The 19,944-nt window shown below is 39.0% G+C and overlaps 1 protein-coding gene across 2 annotated transcripts in view; it reads right to left on the bottom strand.

The window, feature by feature from the left end:
- Nucleotides 1-19,944, bottom strand: part of SH3GLB1 (SH3 domain containing GRB2 like, endophilin B1) — a 37,791-nt gene that overhangs the window by 14,433 nt on the left and 3,414 nt on the right. The window contains exons 2-5 of one of the 2 annotated variants that reach the window (XM_065409144.1): nucleotides 15,196-15,337; nucleotides 8,892-9,020; nucleotides 6,201-6,334; nucleotides 5,672-5,764 (exon numbers count right to left, since the gene is read on the bottom strand). In XM_065409144.1, coding sequence (XP_065265216.1) covers nucleotides 5,672-5,764; nucleotides 6,201-6,334; nucleotides 8,892-9,020; nucleotides 15,196-15,337 — 498 coding nt within the window. The remainder of the gene's footprint in view (nucleotides 1-5,671; nucleotides 5,765-6,200; nucleotides 6,335-8,891; nucleotides 9,021-15,195; nucleotides 15,338-19,944) is intronic. The other variant, XM_065409145.1, reaches the window with a different exon arrangement.

Below are 19,944 nucleotides of genomic sequence, written 5' to 3'. Positions count from 1 at the left end.
CCCTGGTCTACACTGGGGGGAGTGGGATATCGATCTAAGTTATGGAACTTCAGCGACGTGAAAAATGTAGCTGAAGTCGACGTACTTAGATCGACTTACTGTGGTGTCTTCACTGTGGTGAGTTGACTGCTGCTGCTCCCCCTGCGCCTCTCGCGGTGCTGGAGTACAGGAGTCGACGGGAGAGGGCTCGGGGGTCAATTTATCGCGTCTAGACTAGACACGATAAATCGATCCCTGCTGGATCGATCGCTGCCCGCCGATCCGGCGGGTAGTGTAGACATACCCCTAGTTTTGCCATATGGAAAGAAAGGGGAACCAGTTTGATAGTGTTTATGAAAGCACTGTATGTGTGCTAAAATCCAACAGAAGGCACACAGAAGCCTCTAGTAAGTCAAGTGAAGTCTCAAAGTATCATCTTGCCAACCTATGGTTTGTGTCTTGCATTCCATTACATTTGCAGGCAATTAGTTGTTTTGCAGGCCAACCCAAGAGTGCTAAGGCTAGCACTGCTTCTCCTTATTTCATCCTCCTTCAGATGAGCTTGCTACTTCCACAGTATCAGTTCCCCATTTGAGTACTAGGAGGCCAACAGTTGAATGTCTGTTTCTTAATTGGCAGTTCAGAGAACTACCACACAATCCTTCAGAAAAAAAAAAAAAAAAAAAAAAAAAAACACAATCTACAAAGAAATTTATTACTGTGATTTGTTTGCAATAAGATACTGTCCTAAGAAATTAACCTTTGTAAGAGAAGCCCTACTGTCTTGTTACTTGCAGGCTTACAGTCTTTTCATATTATATTTTGTCACAAGAATGTCACATGGTGGCAGTAGTTACCCAGAAACAGTATTTCTTCAAATTCCAAGTTTATTCCTAAGCATGATGTACATCACTTAGGGTGACCAGATGTCCCGATAAAATCGGGACCGTCCTGATGTTTGGATATTTCGCGGTACTCCATTTCCCCCCCCCCTTTTTGCTCTACCGGCGGCAGTCCACTTTTTTTTTGGGGCGCTCTGCCGGTGACCCCCCACCCCCCATGTGTTCCGATATTTTCTTCCTCTCATCTGGTCACCCTAACCTCACTTCACTACTGGAATCTGAAATTCTCTGTAAGGGGCTAAATAGTTGATGCAATACAGCAGAATAACTGCCAGCAATGTATTAACTACACCTCTATCCCGATAGAACGCTGTCCTTGGGAGCCAAAAATAAAATCTTACCGCGTTATAGGTGAAACCCCGTTATATCGAACTTGCTTTGATCCGCCGGAGTGCGCAGCGCACGCCCCCCCCCCCCCGGAGCACTGCTTTACCGCGTTATATCAGGTTGCGTTATATCGGGGTAGAGGTGTACAAGAACATGGAACACCCTTTATTACACTGTACCAAACAAGTAATTGTTTCATAATGCTGCAGTTTCTGAACTGTTTACTTACTTTTGTCACTTCCTCTGCCCAAATCTTGTCAGCATTAAGAGTTAAGACAGACATTTAGAATAGCAGAGTGGTTTTAACATAGTAAAGCCATACTTGTGTGTTCTTTAATAATACCCCCTTCCCCCTCGCCCGAAGGTGTAAAGAGTGGACAACTGTGACTCACTGCACCCATATGAAGGCCTTTGCTATGAACTATGTTCAGTCAAGAAAATGTAATGCATTCTTTAAACACAATAAAGAATTCCAGCTTAAACTGCATACCTATAGCACTATATTACATACATTATGTGATGTTATGGAGCTATTATAAAAAAAACTTAAGTGGATACTCTACAGAGCAAAAGTGATAAAAAACAAATTCTGTAAAATGGGATACTTGTCCGTAAAACATGAAGCTCTTACAATGTAAAATACGTAACTACTTGGAAAATGGATACAAACTGGACAGCCTAAATTACTTATTGCAAGTTATACATAAATTAATGATTTTTAATTTAGTTATGGATACTTTAAGGTTCGTAAGTTTGAAATATTGATCAACTGAAAGATATGCTCACCCTTCACAAGAGCCTACTAGACAAAACTATGTTAAATATAAAACAAATTGAGAGAAGCGATTTCTCTTGCCATCTTAATTCCATTATTGGTTGCTGCCTCCACAAGGACTTGCAATAAATTGGATAAATTTCAGTGAACTAAAACAATTGATTAAAAATTCTATTGTGACATCTCAATAACAACTTAATACAGCTACAACAGGAGTCTTCCTCACAATGCAGCTTTCCTTTAGTTTATTATGTTGAAATTAGAAGTTTTTTGGAAAGCCATTCTGACACTGTCAAAGTTGTGGTTAAAATATGCAATTATGACCCAAGACTTCATTAGTTTTATAACTACAGGTAAGATTCTTTGGTTTAACGATTCACTGTCCATCAACGATGGAACCTTTAACACTTCAGTGTTTATTTGTATTACAGGCCACACTGAAAATCAATGCTGTATTGTACCAGGTGCTGTACAGACCAAGGACAACACCAGATTGAGGAACCATCATAAAATATTGTGCATGTTCTACAGAAGTAATTTTGACTAGTATGCTAACACTCTGGTCTAAAAACAGTGTGTAAATATTTTCCAGGCTGAGAAAGAATCAGCAAATCTTTGCAACAAGTAACTTACAATTGTTATTTCTAAATTAGCCCAATAATCATATTGCAATATTCATAGTTTCAATTGTTTGTACAATTAGTTTGATATCAGAGACAAGAAAGAGTCCCTAAAATATTCAGATCCACAGTTTATTCCAACTGTGATAGATATGAGACCCTGATAGCATAGAAACTACGAAGATTATGATGTTGAGATTATTTATTAATACAATAATTCAAACAACATCTTGAGTCTAATCAAATGCTATGGGCACATAGAGAGATATAACCATTTATGAGCAACCTATCTATATATGTATGTGTGTGTTTGTTCCTGGCTCATTGGGTGGGTTTACTGTGAAAGCTGGAATCATTAGGAGGTAATTAATGCAAATCCATAGAAATATGACACTTAGACAATTATATATACTGGCTTGGACCGGGTTTAAGAGGTGAGCAAACAAACATCCCTTACCCCACAAAAAACTGCACGAAAGGTCAGCCTGCACTGACTGCGGATGAAACTCTGAACCAACACATGTACAGACCCACCAGATGATGGGTAATCCCTGGTAAATTTAACTTGTGTTTATGACACTATTTTATGACGTTCTCTGTAATGCTTTTGACTGGTTTGGGGTGCCCTTAAGGACACCGTAAAGCAGTGTGGGGTGCAGTTCCCCTGAAATGGTCCTGTACAAAATACTATGGGGAAAGTCAAATAATGCATTTCAGTTGTTTTCCCACAATTGCACTTAATTTTTCAATAGTAAATTTTTTTTAAATTGGTACATTAAGCTTTCTGACATCAATAAAGTTGTGGAAACAAGGCTACAGTATTGCACACTTTAGATTATTGGATGCAGTCTGACAGGGACAATTTAACAATATAGAGCCATGAGTCATTTATCTAGTACTTTTTTTGTATTATTAAAGTAAGGACTCCAAGAAATTGGAATATTGATTCATTTCTCCATTCCAAATACTTGATATGACAATTAAGGCCACTAGAGTTGGATAGCAAGAGGAAACACTTTGTAAAAGAATGTATGAACACAGGAGGCCAACAAACCTTTAGCCATTTTACATGCAGCAAGTTGAGCATGTAAGAGACATTTACCATAATGTTATTTTCTTCAGGCTGAGACGTGTTTAGTTGCTTTAGTGCATAGACAGAGACAAAACCAGGTTACACTGTTATTACTGCAGGTGAACAATATGTTACAGAACACAGAATAGTTAAACACTGCAAGATTGAACTGAGCAAGTGGTGAAGCATACCTAGAAATCCAAACAGTTGCTTGTTTAGTTCAAGTAGTTTTATTCAGCCATTGTAAATACTGCTCTGGACTACTTCATTTAGCTATTGAACATAACGGCGCATGACTTATGAAGAGATTAAAGTTACATGTTACTCCATCTGCATTTGTTTCATTTTCTTTTATAGAACAGAGAAAACATTTGAAACAAGACCTGAGGCTATCACAAAGACGAGCGTTAAAACCCTCAATGAAAGTGTATGCTACTGACTCAGACATTCACTACAGCTAGCAAGCCAGGCAAACCTCCTTTAGAAATCAAGAATGATCCATGGCAACCTGAACCAATCCCTCCACACTTCTTCACCCCCTCCTGATCTTCTGGCTTCTACTCTGAACATTCACTACCAACTGCAAGGTAAGGCTTTATAGGCCCTTTTGAGTATACACTCTGGAAGCTTGAAACCCAGGGTTCAAGAGGCAGAAAAGCATTAAAATGTTGTTAGTTTGAGTTAACTACTAAAGGGGTTTGGGATTGAAGTATAGGCAAGCAAGATGGTAATGTACATGTACTTTTAATTACATCACAAATTGAGGTGTACTTTATAAAACACAGGTAGGCATACCCGTACTAGCTTTAGCACGGAAGACGTGATGGCATGAGCTTCAGTGCAGATTAGCTGCCCCAGTTTAAGCACACCTCCCAGTGGGAGTGGGTATGTATTCTGGTTGCTAGCCCACACCAGGGTCTGTGCACCACATGTTCACTGCTATTGTTACCCATGCTAGCTAAATTAAAGCTAATACAGGTATTACACATTAATTTGCAATGTAGATGTACCCTGAGAGGTAGGTAGTCTCATGATCTACCACCATTGAAACACTGACAGATAAATGTTTACAGGACAAGTATTTTTCTTATTACTAGTCCTGTAGTAATGATCAGCAAGTAATTTGTTCCTCTGAATGGAGTCAGCAGATTAATTCCCTCCCCCAACTAACAAAAATCTAATAATGCATGTAAGCAAATCACAACATAACTAGAGAGAAAACTAAGATTAATGAGGCCACTGAAATGTTTTGGAAATGGTTGTTCCTGGGATTTTTATGTTGGGTAAAATGGTTATCTGCTATACTGGACCTTGCAAGCTAATATCTAAGGTAACAGGACTTGGAGCTGTTGATATGTAAAAAGGTATAAAGATGTGATAAATTCCCTGAAATTATGTAAAATGTGTGACAAGCCATTCCAAAGAAAAAGACAAGAATATTGAAGCAAAAGTAATTTAGCATAGGGCAAGGTTAAGCCTTCAGAAGACTCCCAACTGTTCTACTTATGCTCCCACACGTCTAGTAAACAAACAAACAAAAAGAGTAATTCTTACTTAATGTTTGGCACACCCCACCTTAAAAATTACTATGTGAAAAAGTTCCTCCACATTTTGAAGTATTAGTGATTAGAAGTTAACACAAACCATGTGACTTATTAGGGCCCAAGAATTGTCATTATGACAAAGGTTCATGTAGGATAGAAGAGGAGCAACAAAAACATTTGCTATGCCTACATTTAAAAATAGTATTAAATTTAAAGAAGTCAAGAAACCCAACACAAAGTAAGCAATGTGCCATTTTCTCTTAGATTCCACCTAGGCATTTCTTATTCAGTTTGACATAGAAATATTTGCTGAAGTAATAATATTAATGTCTGGCTTCTAGTATAAGTAATTACAATTTGCATAGGGCCAGAACGGTCTACATTTGAGACCCAAATGGGGAGAGTTATAGTGAACTTCTTGTTTTTTTTAAAGAAAAGATTATTCTACTTACTGCAGCTCTAGCTTCTGCAACTTTTGCCTTCTTCAGTCTGGTTTTTGCTGCATCCAAATCTAGTCTTTTATTTTGCAATAGTTTGCGTTCTTTCTGGAAGTTTAGGAAAATCAGTTAGTTTAAAAGGATCATGAAATAAATTGTGGGCTTGTACTACATAAAGATAATCTACAGTAATAAGTGAGTGATATTTGTAACATACTGCATACAAGCTGCCTCCTAAAACTGAAACCGCAGGCATAATTAGATGCAGAATTAGATCCAGATCATTATTTTAACTCCTATCCAAGTTAGGACACTTACTAAAAAGTGGCAGATTCAAGAAAATTTTCTTGAACCAGACCTTTTTTTCCCCCCTTCTCTCCTCTCTAAAAACATGACAGGCATTACTTAAGACAAGAGTCAAGTCTCGACTGCTTTTTCCTTATTGGGAGTTTAAAGAAAACTCCATGTGATTTATCTATCCCTTTACTTAAATGTTTATATTTAGAACTATTTACAAGTGTTTACAATACATTTGTCAACTTACAGTAATTGTTTTATAATCTCCTTCTATAAAATTTCTTAGAGGAGTGAGGAAGTTTATAGCAGATGTTTGAATTAGTTCTCTATCTGCTGTTCCAATTCGCTTTTGTGTTTCTCCACATTTAATTAGTGCATTTCCTGTAAAGGAGAAGAGATGGTTGTTAAACAGTGATCCCTGTAGGTGGTTATGCAAATTTCTACAAGCACAAGAATTTAGGCCAACATTTTGAAGAATTACCAAATGCTAAACAAATAGCTTTTAAAGAAAAAGTTAGAACCAAGGCTGTTTTAATGAGAGTCACTAACTGGAAGTTCTGAAGGAACGAACATTCAGTGTTAGATCTTAATCTATCTGAATAGTTACAGCATTGTGGTAGTGGTACTACCTATGGAAATTCCATTTCGCATTTGCTAATGAAAGTTCCAATTGTTAGTATTAATCCAGAAGCAATTTCCCCCTTTTGACAGTTTGAATCACCCATCTGAGGTTTTTGCTAAATAGAAAAATGTTAACTGTTGAGAATGTTTTTTGCATTTAATGTAAACTCTGAAAGTCTACTTTTGAAGACACAGGTAGGATTTGTACTTTAATACAAAATGTTAGTAAATTTGATTCTGAAGAACAGTGTTATGAAAACAACTTCAGATAGACACCATGATCGGATGCTGCCAATGATCACACATTTCACTATTTAATTGGAATTTTTATTTAATTAAAAGAGGAAAGGGACTGGGGACCTTATCATTCAAAGTTTGTTTTGTATGCCCTTGAGGTATGGAACTTTTCAGTGCAAGTGCTGATCAATACCAATTTCCTACCAAAATTCATCCTTGCTCAACATATTAAGCATCATTCAAATGGTGTCATTGCAAGCTAATAGTGTAACGTTTATTTTTGCATCCTAGAATGAATTAAACAAGTTGCAATGGCTGTATACTTATAAGAAGTTACACACATATTGGTCTGAATAAGCTGAGTTTCATTTAGCTTGTTTTAAATAAAGACGAGCAAGCTTCAGGCCTGGTTAATACTTGGACAGCAAGCCACTGATGTTTTCAAGTGTCTTGTCGCTTCTCTGATTGTAAAGGTTGCCACTACTAAAGTTATACCCATACACTTTCTGTGAAAATCTATACTTGGATGCTTCCAACAAAAAGAGTAGGTTATCTTCTACTTTAACAGAAAATCCTATTACTTCTAGATGCAAAGATCTTTGATTAAATTCCTTGTGGAAATTCATCTCACAAAACAAGTTTTTTTTATTTACTTGCGGAGCTGCCTTGTGTTCTGAAATGAAAACTATCCGGCTTTGTAATGTGTATTTTGACAACAATATACCTACACATTAACTGTTGGTTAATTTTAACTGTTACCTATATTAAACTGATGGGTAGGTTTAAGAGAATATGAGAACTGGACTTCATGTTAAAACCCAGTCTCTAAAAATTTTCCTGGAAAATGCCAGAGATGCCATTATAGAGGAGTAGGTTTTTGAGGGAGTAAGAGAAAGGTATCCATGAATAAGTCTACTATAACTCTAATAATCCCTTGTAGAAAGTACCGTATATACTTGATCATAAGCCGGTTCGTTTATAAGCCGACCCCCCCAAGATGGATAAGTAAAAATGGAAATTCAGGGGTCAGCAAACTTTGGCTCCCGGGCCATCAGGATAAGCCGCTGGTGGGCCGAGATGATTTGTTTACCTTGAGCATCCGCAGGCACGGAGGTGAACCTAAGTAAACAAAGTGTCCTGGTGCGCCAGCTGCTAACCCTGACGGGCCGGGACAGCAACTGGTGGGGAAATTTTGGGGGGGGGGCGCGGGGTGAAGAAGCTGGGAGTCAGGGGAGTAACCCCTGTGACCACCCCCCACATGACCCCACCCCTAGCCTGGGACCCCCACATGACCCCACTCCTAGCCTGGGACCCCCCACGCTCTCCCCATCCCATCCCTTCCCACCTTATCTGGGGAGGGCCAGGGGAGGATGTCTCTGACCTGGCTGCAGCCTGCTCTGGGGGGTGGGGCCGAGCGGCACGGCTGCAGCCTGCCAACCCCAGAGCTACAGCTGCTTCAGAGGCTGGGGGGAGATCAGCGTGGCCAGAAGCGGAGAGACTCTGGCCCCGCCTCTTCCCTTCTGGCTCTGCTGCCTCTCCTTGATCCCTCTGTTGGGAGGGGCTGTGTCCCACCTCTCCCTCTCTATACCCGTTCATAAGCCGACTCCCTTCTCTGGTGCTTCCCTTTTTTACTAAAAAAATCTGGCTTATGAACAAGTATATACGGTAGTTTAAAAAAAAAAAAAAAAAAAAGAGAGAGTCAGGACTATGAAACTGCACTGAGATTTTAAACAAGAATTTAGTTGTTTCCAACAGCAATTTCTACTCTGCACACAGTACATATGTATTTCATATTTTTTTCAAAAAAATAAGCGTATTCAAAAGACAGGAACTGCATTTTTCCCTTGTGACTAGACATTCATAGGGAAACAAAATGTGAGCTATCTATTCAGGTAGTAAAGTTATGCATCCACTAGGGGGGTAGCGTTAGGGTTCCAACCGCAGCTACAACTAATGCTACCCTCATCTTCATTTTGGATTAAGACTTCAGAGCTTTAATATTCTCAAAGACGTACACTGAATACATAAATTTGTGCAGTCATTTTTTGAAATTTGAGTCATCTCCTTAGCTCAAACTTACCGTATGCTGTTCCTGGGCCAAACTCATTCCCTGCATCAATCATATACTGGCCTAGTAGTTCTGGGTTATTCATACGACTTGGTGCTTTGCGGTCCAGCTTCTCGTAGACAAATTCTTCTATTCTAGCATCTAAAAAAAGTGTTATTTGCTAATTTGAAGTGCAATTACTGTAAATCAAAGCAGTATTTTAAAAAATGTTCACTCATAGAAAAGCAACTTACTAATTCATTCACAGAATATCAAAGTATTAGGTAATTGAGGAAATCGGATAAAGTGATTGTCACCAATCGTGATATGTTAGTCTAAATATCCATCTGCTCTGTTTACAAGTATTTCTAGTATTATCCATGAAAATTCAATATAGGCTCGTGTAATAAAGCTAATTCATACCTTCTTACACATCACCAGTATTAGAGGTTGTGCAGGCCACATTATCCCCCAGTAACACTTGAGCCACATTGTCATTGAATGGTCATTAAATGCAGTTGCAGTTTCGACTGATTTCATCTGTAAGCTAGCGTAGACATAGCCTAGCACTTTATAACTTATGTTGCTCAGGGGTGTGAAAAAAACAACACCCCTGAGTGACATAAATTACACCAACAGAAGCACTGGTGTGGACAGCACTATGTTGGTGGGAGATGCTCTCCTGCAGACATAGCTATTGCCGCTTGTTGGGGGTGGTTTAATTATATCGATGGGAGAGCTCTCTCCCATCAGCATAGAGCTACTACATGGGAGATCTTACAGCGGCGCATCTGCATAAGTACAGCTGTGCCGGTGTAAGCTCTCTAAGGTAGACATGGCCTCAGTAAGCAGTTCTGAATTCACCAGGAACAGAACACAGCCTTCTTCCCTATAGCCACACTGATGTCTGTTTCCAAGAATACTTAGTAAAAACTCTGCCTCTAGAGTCAGTAGTAGATATGACTACTGGTAGGGAGTAAATATGTTGAGTATGAAGGACTTTAAAAAAAAAAAAAAAAAAAAAGGACACGAAGTCTAGAAGCCACACAAGTTATGCTCTCTTCAGCTTTCATTTCTTTAATATTTCAATCTCTTTAATGTGCTAGAGATCAGTTTGACACTGAGCCTTGGATGTGAATACACCTCAAACTTTGACTTGGCTAGCGTCACGATCTGAGTTTTGTAACTTTGGCCCATCTCTAATTTCATAAAAAGAGCACTTATGCTTACCACTGAAACGGTCATGCACTTGTCATACATCTGCCACAAGTTTCTGGTGAGCTAGATTAGCATTTTGGGGTAAGGACTATTGTATAGCACCAAGTATACTTTCCCTACATTAGTGGTTGTTTGTACCCTTTAACTGTAGCATAAACAAATCCGTTCACCCTGTTTACATATCCATTAATACTACTTAGAATCCAGCATCCTTCTATAGCAGAGCTTTTAGTTCCATTACTCATAGGAAAAAATGGCTGTGCTTGGATGGTGGAGAGAAGATATAAATGTCTTAAAGGTACCAAATAAAGCGTTTATGCAGAAAGCATTAAAATAACTTAATCTACTGTTTTAGAGAAAAGCAGATTAAGCTGAAGAGGGACAGCTAATATGAACGGAGTATTTTCAGATTAGATCAAAACTGAATACAATTCAGAGAACTGAAAATAAGGTTTTGCCAGCATAATTGAGATATTGCCATCCATTCATTATTTACACCCAGCCTGTAGTTAATGACTCAGATTTCTCTTTAAACGTTTAGTGAGACATTTTATAGGCTGTTTACTTTACTTTTTTCTATTTTAAAACCAGAAACCCAAATTATGTAAGTGTTTAACTTTATTTCCTGTATTATTTCAGGACAGAGGCTCAAAGCACTGTAATTGTATTATTTACAGTCTGAGTGAACCAGAGAGTTTAGATTTTAAGTGGTTAGACACATGTTTCAGGCCCTTAAGTTTGCTGATCAAGAGAGATCAGATACTGCATTGGAACCTAGACTTGAATCCTAGACTTAAAGTCAAGCCAGCCTCCCATAGCACTCCTGCCAAATACATGGCCCAACTGAGCTCAGAAGGGGAACCTGAAGCTGTTGCCTCCAGCATTACTGCTTCTCTGCTCCTAGCAGCAGTTCCAAGGACAAGGGAAAGAGACCAGCCCGTGGAATAAGGGCCCCACATTCCGTCCGTCAGCATTAGAGTGAGGTTAACCACTGGTGAAGGAGTTATGTGAGACTTGTCTCATTTCCAAGCATTGTGAATGCACAGCTCCTCCAGCAACTCAATAGAAGGGGAAGTAAGGAAGTGTTGCTTACTTTTAGAGTAGGGGAACATTAGTTCCAGCTACCAACTGTGATAAATGTGACTTGTTGCCAAATACACTCAAACCCTCCCCTACATATCTGAATCCCTACCATTTCAAAGGGGGGATGGAGGGGAAGAGGAAGAAAGAGGGGAGAGAAGAGGGCGAAAGGGGAGGGAAAGTTACTCAGCTTGGGCAGTCACATCTTTTCCAATACCATTAGTTTATCAGCCGTTCATCTACAGAGGTCAAATTCCCTGCAACCATCCTATAGCTGTAGGAAGCAAAGAACTTAACCCTCTGCAGCATCTACTCCTCCTCTTCCCCAAAGAAGAGAATGGAGCTAGCATTTTTGTTATAGGCCATTCTATTCATGTGGTTTCATAGAATTTGGCTTTTAATTATATTTTTATTCAAGGCCTGTGTGTCCAGCTGCTGCAGAATTTACTCTGGAATCCACCTCTTGCAACAAGTGTGCTCCATTTCAGCACCATTCACTTAAGAGAATTGTATCTATTTTTCGGGACGTCAGGAAAACTTTGAAGATGTGAAGCAAGCTTAAGTTGGAGGTCCGAGTATATAAACAGCTTGAAACAATAGCTCCGAGAGGCATGAACTGATACGCTCACCTCAACAGGTGAAGACCGAAACCCGAAGATGACAGTTTGCATCAATATTGTCAACTATTTCACTCCTGCTCATTTTAGTAGACGTATGTGTCTACAACCAGCTAATGTGCTTGTTCCACAAACCTAAACTGCCTTACTCCCTCCTGGATACCATGAGCCCCACTCACCTCTTTATGCAGCTGCCAAAACACTCAGCTTTACCTTTGATTTGTATTAAAGCATAGTTGCTTTCTAGAACCTAACTGGCATATCAAACTAAGTGTGGAACACCATAAAATTGATTTTTTTTTTATCAGAACAGTACCAGTTGTAACACTTAATTTCATGCTGAATCAATCAAAAACACCCATCTTTTAATTGAAGAGAATCTTACAGGATTTCCAGTTTGCCACACCAGAATGTCACAGAATTCAGGTATCTTGCAACAGAGTTTAGGTCCAGCTTCCCATGGAATACTGTGAAGATGTGGACAGCCTACAATTTATGATTTCTAGTAGGTACTATGAAGTTGTGAAAACTGCTGTATCACTGAATACCTCTTTGTAAAAATGGAATCCACCATGGGCGGACAGTGCTTGTGTACCCACCAAGCTAGGGAAAATGGAAAGCAGTTACCCTTAGTAACTGTACTTTGACCACACAATGGGTATGTTGAGGTTGGCTGAAGTTGGGGAAAACTAGTTCTCCAAACTCCTCAACAGCGAGCTGGGATTTGGAACAGCTGAACAGAAACCAACGTGGTGACGCTAACCTTTGAAACCTCTGAGGCATTGTGGGTCGGGGAAGACTCTCAGCCACACAGGAAGTTTTGGGCAGGAGAAGGGAAAAGATTGGGATGTTTTTGTAGCAGGGAGCCCTGGTACAGCTGCAGGACCAACCAAGGTTAAAGTGCTCCACCATTAGGAAAACAAGCCATGCACTGCAGGAGGAACATGGAAACCCACAGAGAACTCTGACCCTAGCCCAAAGAATGCTCTGGAGTGGTGAGCCAGGAAAATGCATGCAAGCTGTATTTTTGTACAGATCTGGGTACTTCTCATGCAATTAAAGAGAGTAAAGTCTGGGTTATGCCTATCACACTGAAGAGTTAACCCAAGCGTACAGAACAGTTTCCAGATGAACAGAGACTTTGACACAGCTTTTCTATTACTTTAAGATCAGCAGTTGCAGACTAAATCATAAAGTTGAAAAAAATCAAGGGGTTCTTGCTATAATTGTACATGGTACTGTGCATTAAGATGGAACCTTAGGCAGGGTGGATAAAAAAAAAAAATCAACTTTTTAAATAAAAAAGAAATTTGATTTGTTTAATGCACTCCCTTAAAAAAAAGTGTAGGTTGCCATAATTTCAAATATATTAAGGCCTAAACTCAGTATAATCTATTACAATTATTTAAATGAAATAAAAATATTGAAGCAGTATACCACTTCTGCTGTGAAATTTTTGGAGTCACTGAACTGGTGGAAGTCACTGGCTGAGCACCTGGAACCAGAGTCTGTTAAAGTGCTAAACCAGCTTTTGATGGCAGTAGCCACTTTTGTAGGTGCAGAGAGAATATTTTCTTTTCAATTTATTCAATTAGTTCAATTCAATGCCTAGTTAATTCAGAGTTGAGAAGCCAACTGAAAATTGAAAAAAAGAAAAAAAAAAAAAAGCAGGAAAGTTTTTCTTCTCTCCAATCTCTAAATAAAAACGAGGTGTGTGCAGATGAGAGCTAGTAGTACTGAAGTTTTGAAGAACAGTGACCATACACAATCAGTTCAATTCAATAACTACGGATAATACTTACTTTGTTTGTTAGGCCAGTGTCAAATGAAAACAGGTTTGATAAACTTTGTCTAGCACATTTAAGATTTTTTTTGTTACATAAAACAGTTTTAAAATTGGTTTGTGCATTTTTAATTGAATTCCAATTTCTATCCAAATATAGCTCAATGTAAATGAGTAAAAGTTAGTCTAGCAAATTAAGGCATTAGTCAATTTTAACTTAAAAACGTAAATGTTAAGATTATGAATAAATGTATGCAAAGCTATATAGTTGCTTAAATGTTTATAGATATTGTTTTCTCTGGTTAGGAAAAAGCACCAAATTTAGTGTAAAGGCTATATTTAATTGAAAAAAAAAAAAATCAATGTTTTAATCGTTACCAACCAATGAGAATCAACCTGTCTTTAGGAAAATGACTGAAGAGTACAAATGTAAAGTAAAGTATTTAAATCAAGGTTTCCTGCTTGATGATTAAATGATGATTTAACAAACAAAAAAAGAAAAACTGTGGTTTACATCAACCCACCCCAAAAGACATTAAAAACAGTTTATACATTTTAATACATGTTAGTTAATGAGAATCATATGACCCACTAATAAAAAAAAAAATCTAAAAGAGGAAATGAAGATTATAATCAATTGAAACTATAGGGGGAATTCAGATAGAATATAACTCAAGAAAATAATTCAAGTAGAAATTGGCCAGGATATTAGGTTTACAACTTGGAGTAAAGCCAATAGTTTGCAATGAAAAGCTTAGTTGATGAATTTAGCCTTATTCTGTGAGCAGATTTGAATTTATTCACTTTAAGGATTTACTGCCAATATTTGACGTTTGAGCTCTGTTGCTTGTGTGTGACCTATCAGCTAAGGATGATGATCTTGTTTATTTTCCAACTGAATAAGAACACAAGCACTTTTGGTTTCCACAAATACATATGAAAACTTGAAGTTTTGTGAACATTTCCCCAGTAAACCACCACTCAAATATTTGTGAAAAACAAACCAGAAGGGCAATTAGCATGGCCAGAACAGATTTGTTACAAAACTCAGAAGTATGCTGGCATTGTTCACCAAGGTCTAATCAAAACTCTTTTTTGTAAAGAGTCACTAAAGGTAACATGACAAGTGATCAGAACCCCAGTTCCTATTCTCAAAGAAAAATATCAAGCAGCATCATGCCCCTAATACTATGGTGGAGAAGCAACACAATACAGACTGAGGGAAAAGCGACACCTATTAAATAATCAACATATCTTCCCTAGCATTTTGTTTTCCTTTGGGCTAGGAGGAATTCTCTCATCTTAGTACTGATGAAGACAGACCCTGCATAGCTTAAATAGACTCTGATCCTGTCAGATCTCAAGATGTTTTGAGACAACCCACACGCAATCGTTGTTCTGTTATAGATTCCAGTTGCCGTTTTATGCAGTCAAGTCTTTGCATTGGAATTAAGAGTTAATTTGTTGCATTGTATCAAAAAAGCATTGTACATCTTGTACATGCAAGAGAAGTTTTAAACAGGAACAATGAACTGCAGTGTGTATAAACATGCAGCAGTGACTCTGCCAAATACACACACACAAATAGACAAGCTTGTTAGCACTAAAGTATCGATGAAAAACCCAACATGTTTCTTACTTGGGTTTGGCTGCAATAAAACTTCTGTCTGTTTCATAATTTTTTCTGTCCACAATTTAGTACATTCTGCTTTGCTGAGGAGGTTCTCCAAGTGAGCATCCAGTTCAGTCTTCTCTGCTTGACCAAGTTTTTCTTCGGTAAACTATTGGTTAAAGAGAGCTAGATTAGCAATACTAGTCTGGTCAGCACAAACAGCCGCGTGTAATGTTAGCCTTTATCTAATTAGGTTTTATTTTATGTCTAAGCTTTTTGAAGACTGACACTTTACTCAGTCTTCAGCAACTAAGCCCTACTAATATCACCGAAAAATAGTTTTAAATGAAATGAAGATACCTTTGAAAGCTAGCAAATGTGCATTTGAATTTGCAAGTTCATAGTTTGAGATTTCAAATTCTTACTGAAATAAATTAAAACATACTATTCATTTCAACTGGTGTTTAAGTCACCATAATAAGATTTTAGTTTTAACATGGGGAAATTTCGTGCTCATAAAAGAGCACATAGCATCTTTGTCTGGATCCAGAGACAGGTATGCTTTCCCAAACAGCTTTATTATTACACCTCAGTCCTCACTTGCAAACCTGGTGCCCATCACAAGCAGATATTTAAGTCTAGGCAACCAGCAGCCATTTTAAGTTGAGTTTTAGTATTCCAGTTAAAGAAAATTGCACACTAGTGGGTCTGGGTCTTGTTCTAACCCCTGAACTAATTTAGTGTTTTCACCTCCATCTCCAATGTTAGAATATGTACTCATCTGACAACCCCGTTCAGGTTGGGCATTTTCAGGGAAGGAAACCTGGCTAGGCAATTAAATCCCTAGCAAGTTTACAATTTAACATAACCAGACTAAAAGTACAGGAACTCCTCACTTAAAGTTGTCCTGGTTAACGTTGTTTCGTTGCTGATCAATTAGGGAACATGCTCGTTTAAAGTTGTGCAATGCTCCCTTCTAACGTCGTTTGGCAGCCACCTGCTTTGTCCACTGCTTGCAGGAAGAGCAGCCCGTTGCAGCTAGCTGGTGGGGGCTTGGAACCTATCAGCTAGCTATCGGCAGCCCCCCCATCAGCTCCCCGCTCTCCTAAGTTCCCTGTGCTGCAGCCGCCCAGCAGGCTATCAACAGGTTATCAATCGGCAGTTCAGCTGTCTCTCCCCCCACTGCCATGTGCTGCTCCTGCCCTCTGCCTTGGAGCTGCTCCCAGAGACTCCTGCTTGCTGTGAGGGACGGAGGGGCTGCGGGGGGGGGGCTAATGTCAGGGTGTCCCCCTCCCCCCTGCTCCTGCACCCCGCTTACCCCTTCTCCATATAGAGAAGGGAGGGGACACGGAGGGAGAGAGACAGAGAGAGCTTGGGGCAGCAGCTGCTGCCTCAACTTCTTGATCCACATAAAAAGACAATGCACTTAAGAGTGGGTCAGCTTACTTAAAGGGGCAGTGTGCATCTCTCTCTCTCTCCCCCCCCCACAAGGTGTGGGTCTGTCTTTGTCTGCTATGCTGTCTCCCCTCCCTCCTGTTTGTGCTGCCTTGATGAGAGGCTACATTAACAACGTGTTAACCCTTGAGGGCTCAGCCCAGTGCTAGTTCATCATTTAGCAGCAAGGCATTCCCTGGGAAATATCCCTCCCTCTTCCACCCTCTAACTTCACCATCTCAACCAAGCTTCACAATCATCATAGCTGTGAACAGTATTAAATTGTTTGTTTAAAGTGTATACTATGTGTATATCTATATAATATATAGCTTTTTGTCTGGTGAAAAAAATTTCCCTGGAACCTAACCCCCCTCCACTCCCCATTTACATTAATTCTTATGGGGAAATTGGATTCGCCTAACATTGTTTCGCTTAAAGTCGCATTTTTCAGGAACATAACTACAATGTTAAGCAAGGAGTTACTGTATTCTGACTGCAAAGCTTCATTTGTAGTGACCTCAACATTCTCTGCAGTAAGCTGTACATGATAACCAAAAGCAAAACTAACTGGAAAAGGAATCTGATTGAACAATCTTGTTTCTCTTTCCATTATGCAGAGTGAAAAAAGGTAACTTGGTAGTGCCTCCTTTTCAAGGCTGGACATATGTTCAGCTTCCCCGGGGTTCCACATCAATGCAAGGAGCTGCACAAACATTGTCTGTGGTCTTATTTTATAGGCATATTAATATTGTTCTGCTTTCTAATGTTTATAAAAATAATTTCAAAACTGCTACATTGCAGTATGTTTGCTAAAATTAATGTTTGATTAAATGAAGTTTTCCACAACAGAAATAAAGTAAGGCGGATAGCAAAAGAATAAGGAGTTAATAGGAAGAGTAACAGCATGCACCGTTCCCTTTTAATGGTGAAAATTAGAATATAGATGGAGACCCCAAATTTGCCAATCAAGACAGTTCCTTATTGAATCAGTTCAAAAACAGATCCTCATCCATCAAGCAGATGGAAGTTTATAAAAACATTAAGGTTTGGCTTATAAAACATGTAGCTCTTGGTTATGAACTAAGGCCAAATCTACCCTACAAACTGTTGCCAGCATAGCTATGTAGGTCAGGGGTGTGATTTGTGACCAACATACCTGTGCTGGCAAAGCAGTCCTAGTATGGAAACTGCTTTTGCTGGTAGAGTTTTAGCCTAGATTAGCTATACCATCAAAAGTACAGTTTATACTGACCGTAGTATCTGGATGAGACTGGTGCAGAGCTAACTGGCTAAAACTAATCCAAATAAGGTTGAGGTGAAATTACCTGGCTGGAAGAAGCAACCCAGAGACTGCAAGAATATTGGCTTGTTTAACTGAGTGTGCATCTCCACCATTTGTTTGTCAGATTCACAACACAGGGGTCCGTTTAGACTCTCAGCTGATACCAGAAGATGTGGCTTGCTCAGCTTTTATTATTTACATAAAGCTAGGAGGCTGCAACCATTCATTTTGGTATGCGAACCTCACAACTATCATCCCTGCCTTTGTCACCTCAAGATAAAACTACTCCAATGCATTCTGTGGGGCAACATTTTAAAAGTTTCCAGAAACTGAGGCTAGTGAAGAATGCAGCTGCCCGCTTGGTAGTTGGGATGTCTTGCCACGATTCTCAGCGGCTGTCTGTGGGTTTCCAATTTACAATATTGGTTTTGACCAATAAAGTCCAGAATGGCAGAGAACCAATGGGAGAGTGTGCCATACCACAGAGCATCAAAACCGCTCAAGATTAAGTGCCCACTAGCATAAGAAAGAAGACATTGCTGGCTAGGCGTTCTCTATGAGGGACACTTCCCTCTCCCTGATCTGTAAGAACCCAAATATCTGAAGGGCATCCTGTAAAGTCAACCTGCCACCATCACAGCAGCATCTGAGAGAGGGGAACTTAAAAAGTGTGGAATTGCTGGAGCAAGGATATTTGAATTTCTAATTGCTGCCTGGTGGGTGCTGTACATTAATTATGTTTAGCTATCCATTTTGCTGTATTTTTAATTATGGTCAAGGGTGCATAGAACATATGGATATATTAGTGTTTTAAACAAATGCAATACTTCCATGTTTTAAATAATTAAACTCAGTTTCTTTTTCATCATTTGTGTTTACTTTTTCATCATACTGAGAAACCGGAATAAGATTGGTTAGTTTCTCTTTCTAGTTCATAACCTTTAGTGTAAAGAACTTTAGGGTACAGAAACTGAAGTTTTATAGACATTAAGACATTTCTAGTTCTGTTGTGTTCTTAGATTGAAAGCTCCTGAGGTAGGGAAAGTGCATTTACAAGCACCATAACTTGTGTGATGACTAAGTGACATTCACCACAGTTTTACTTTTTAGGGTTAACTAATTTCAATAAGTTACACTGTCATTTTTGATACAGCATCCTCTAAGTCATTCGTCTTACAAATGAAGAACTTTTCTGTTGTCCTAATGATGTCTGTATGAGCCTTCCAAGTAACAGAGAAGCTGATTTTACTATTCACCCTGCATTTACACAAAGTGGTATCAAGTACAGTTTCAATTGAGAGAAAAGACTTAAGCACATTAATTTTGAATGTTATTTGCAATGTAGTAACATTTTTAGACAGAAATGATTGTCGTATTGATGTTCCCCAAAGTCAATGCCATACTACTGGCACTCTAGTTCTCCCCAAAGTGGCGAAAGCTACCTTAAACTCTAAATTGGAAATGGCTTTGTTTCATATCCTCTTCATGATTTATGTATTTAATATTCAAAACTGAAAAGGTAAAGGAGGCAGTGTCCTGCACCCTGAAGATTTGCCTTAAACTTTTAAGGGATAGTTAGCACATGGCTGCTCCAAAAAAGGCAGATGCTGTTACATTTTAATAAAAGAAAGATAAGATTTTTGTAGAGCTCTGTTCAGAGTAGAAAATTAGACTGCTTTCTAGGACACAGTAACATATGGTTCAATATGGCAATGCCTACCAGTGCGGGATCTAGTCCAGTAGCCTATTAAACCAAATAACAAAAGCAGCTTGTTTTTAATAGGGACAATTTATTTAAGGGAAAAATTGGCTTTTTCCACATGGGAACAACTCAGGCTACCCTTCTGCATACCTTGGTGTTACAGAGCTGTTCAGAGGCAAAAGGCCACGTTAGTGAGGTCCTGAAACACAGCCACTACTACCTTCCCCAACTCCAACAGAGGCCACGCAACAAGAGGTACAGCTTCTGCTGTATGGCCCCAGGAGGAGGGGAAGACTGATCCATTCTTGCCTGGCTTTTGATAGAGAGCATATTAATTGTGGGAGCTGTTTGGGAGAAA

The sequence above is a fragment of the Emys orbicularis genome, chromosome 8, assembly GCF_028017835.1.
Source record: "Emys orbicularis isolate rEmyOrb1 chromosome 8, rEmyOrb1.hap1, whole genome shotgun sequence".
NCBI classification, from domain to species: Eukaryota; Metazoa; Chordata; order Testudines; family Emydidae; genus Emys; species Emys orbicularis.
This window is presented reverse-complemented; position numbering and strand designations above follow the sequence as displayed.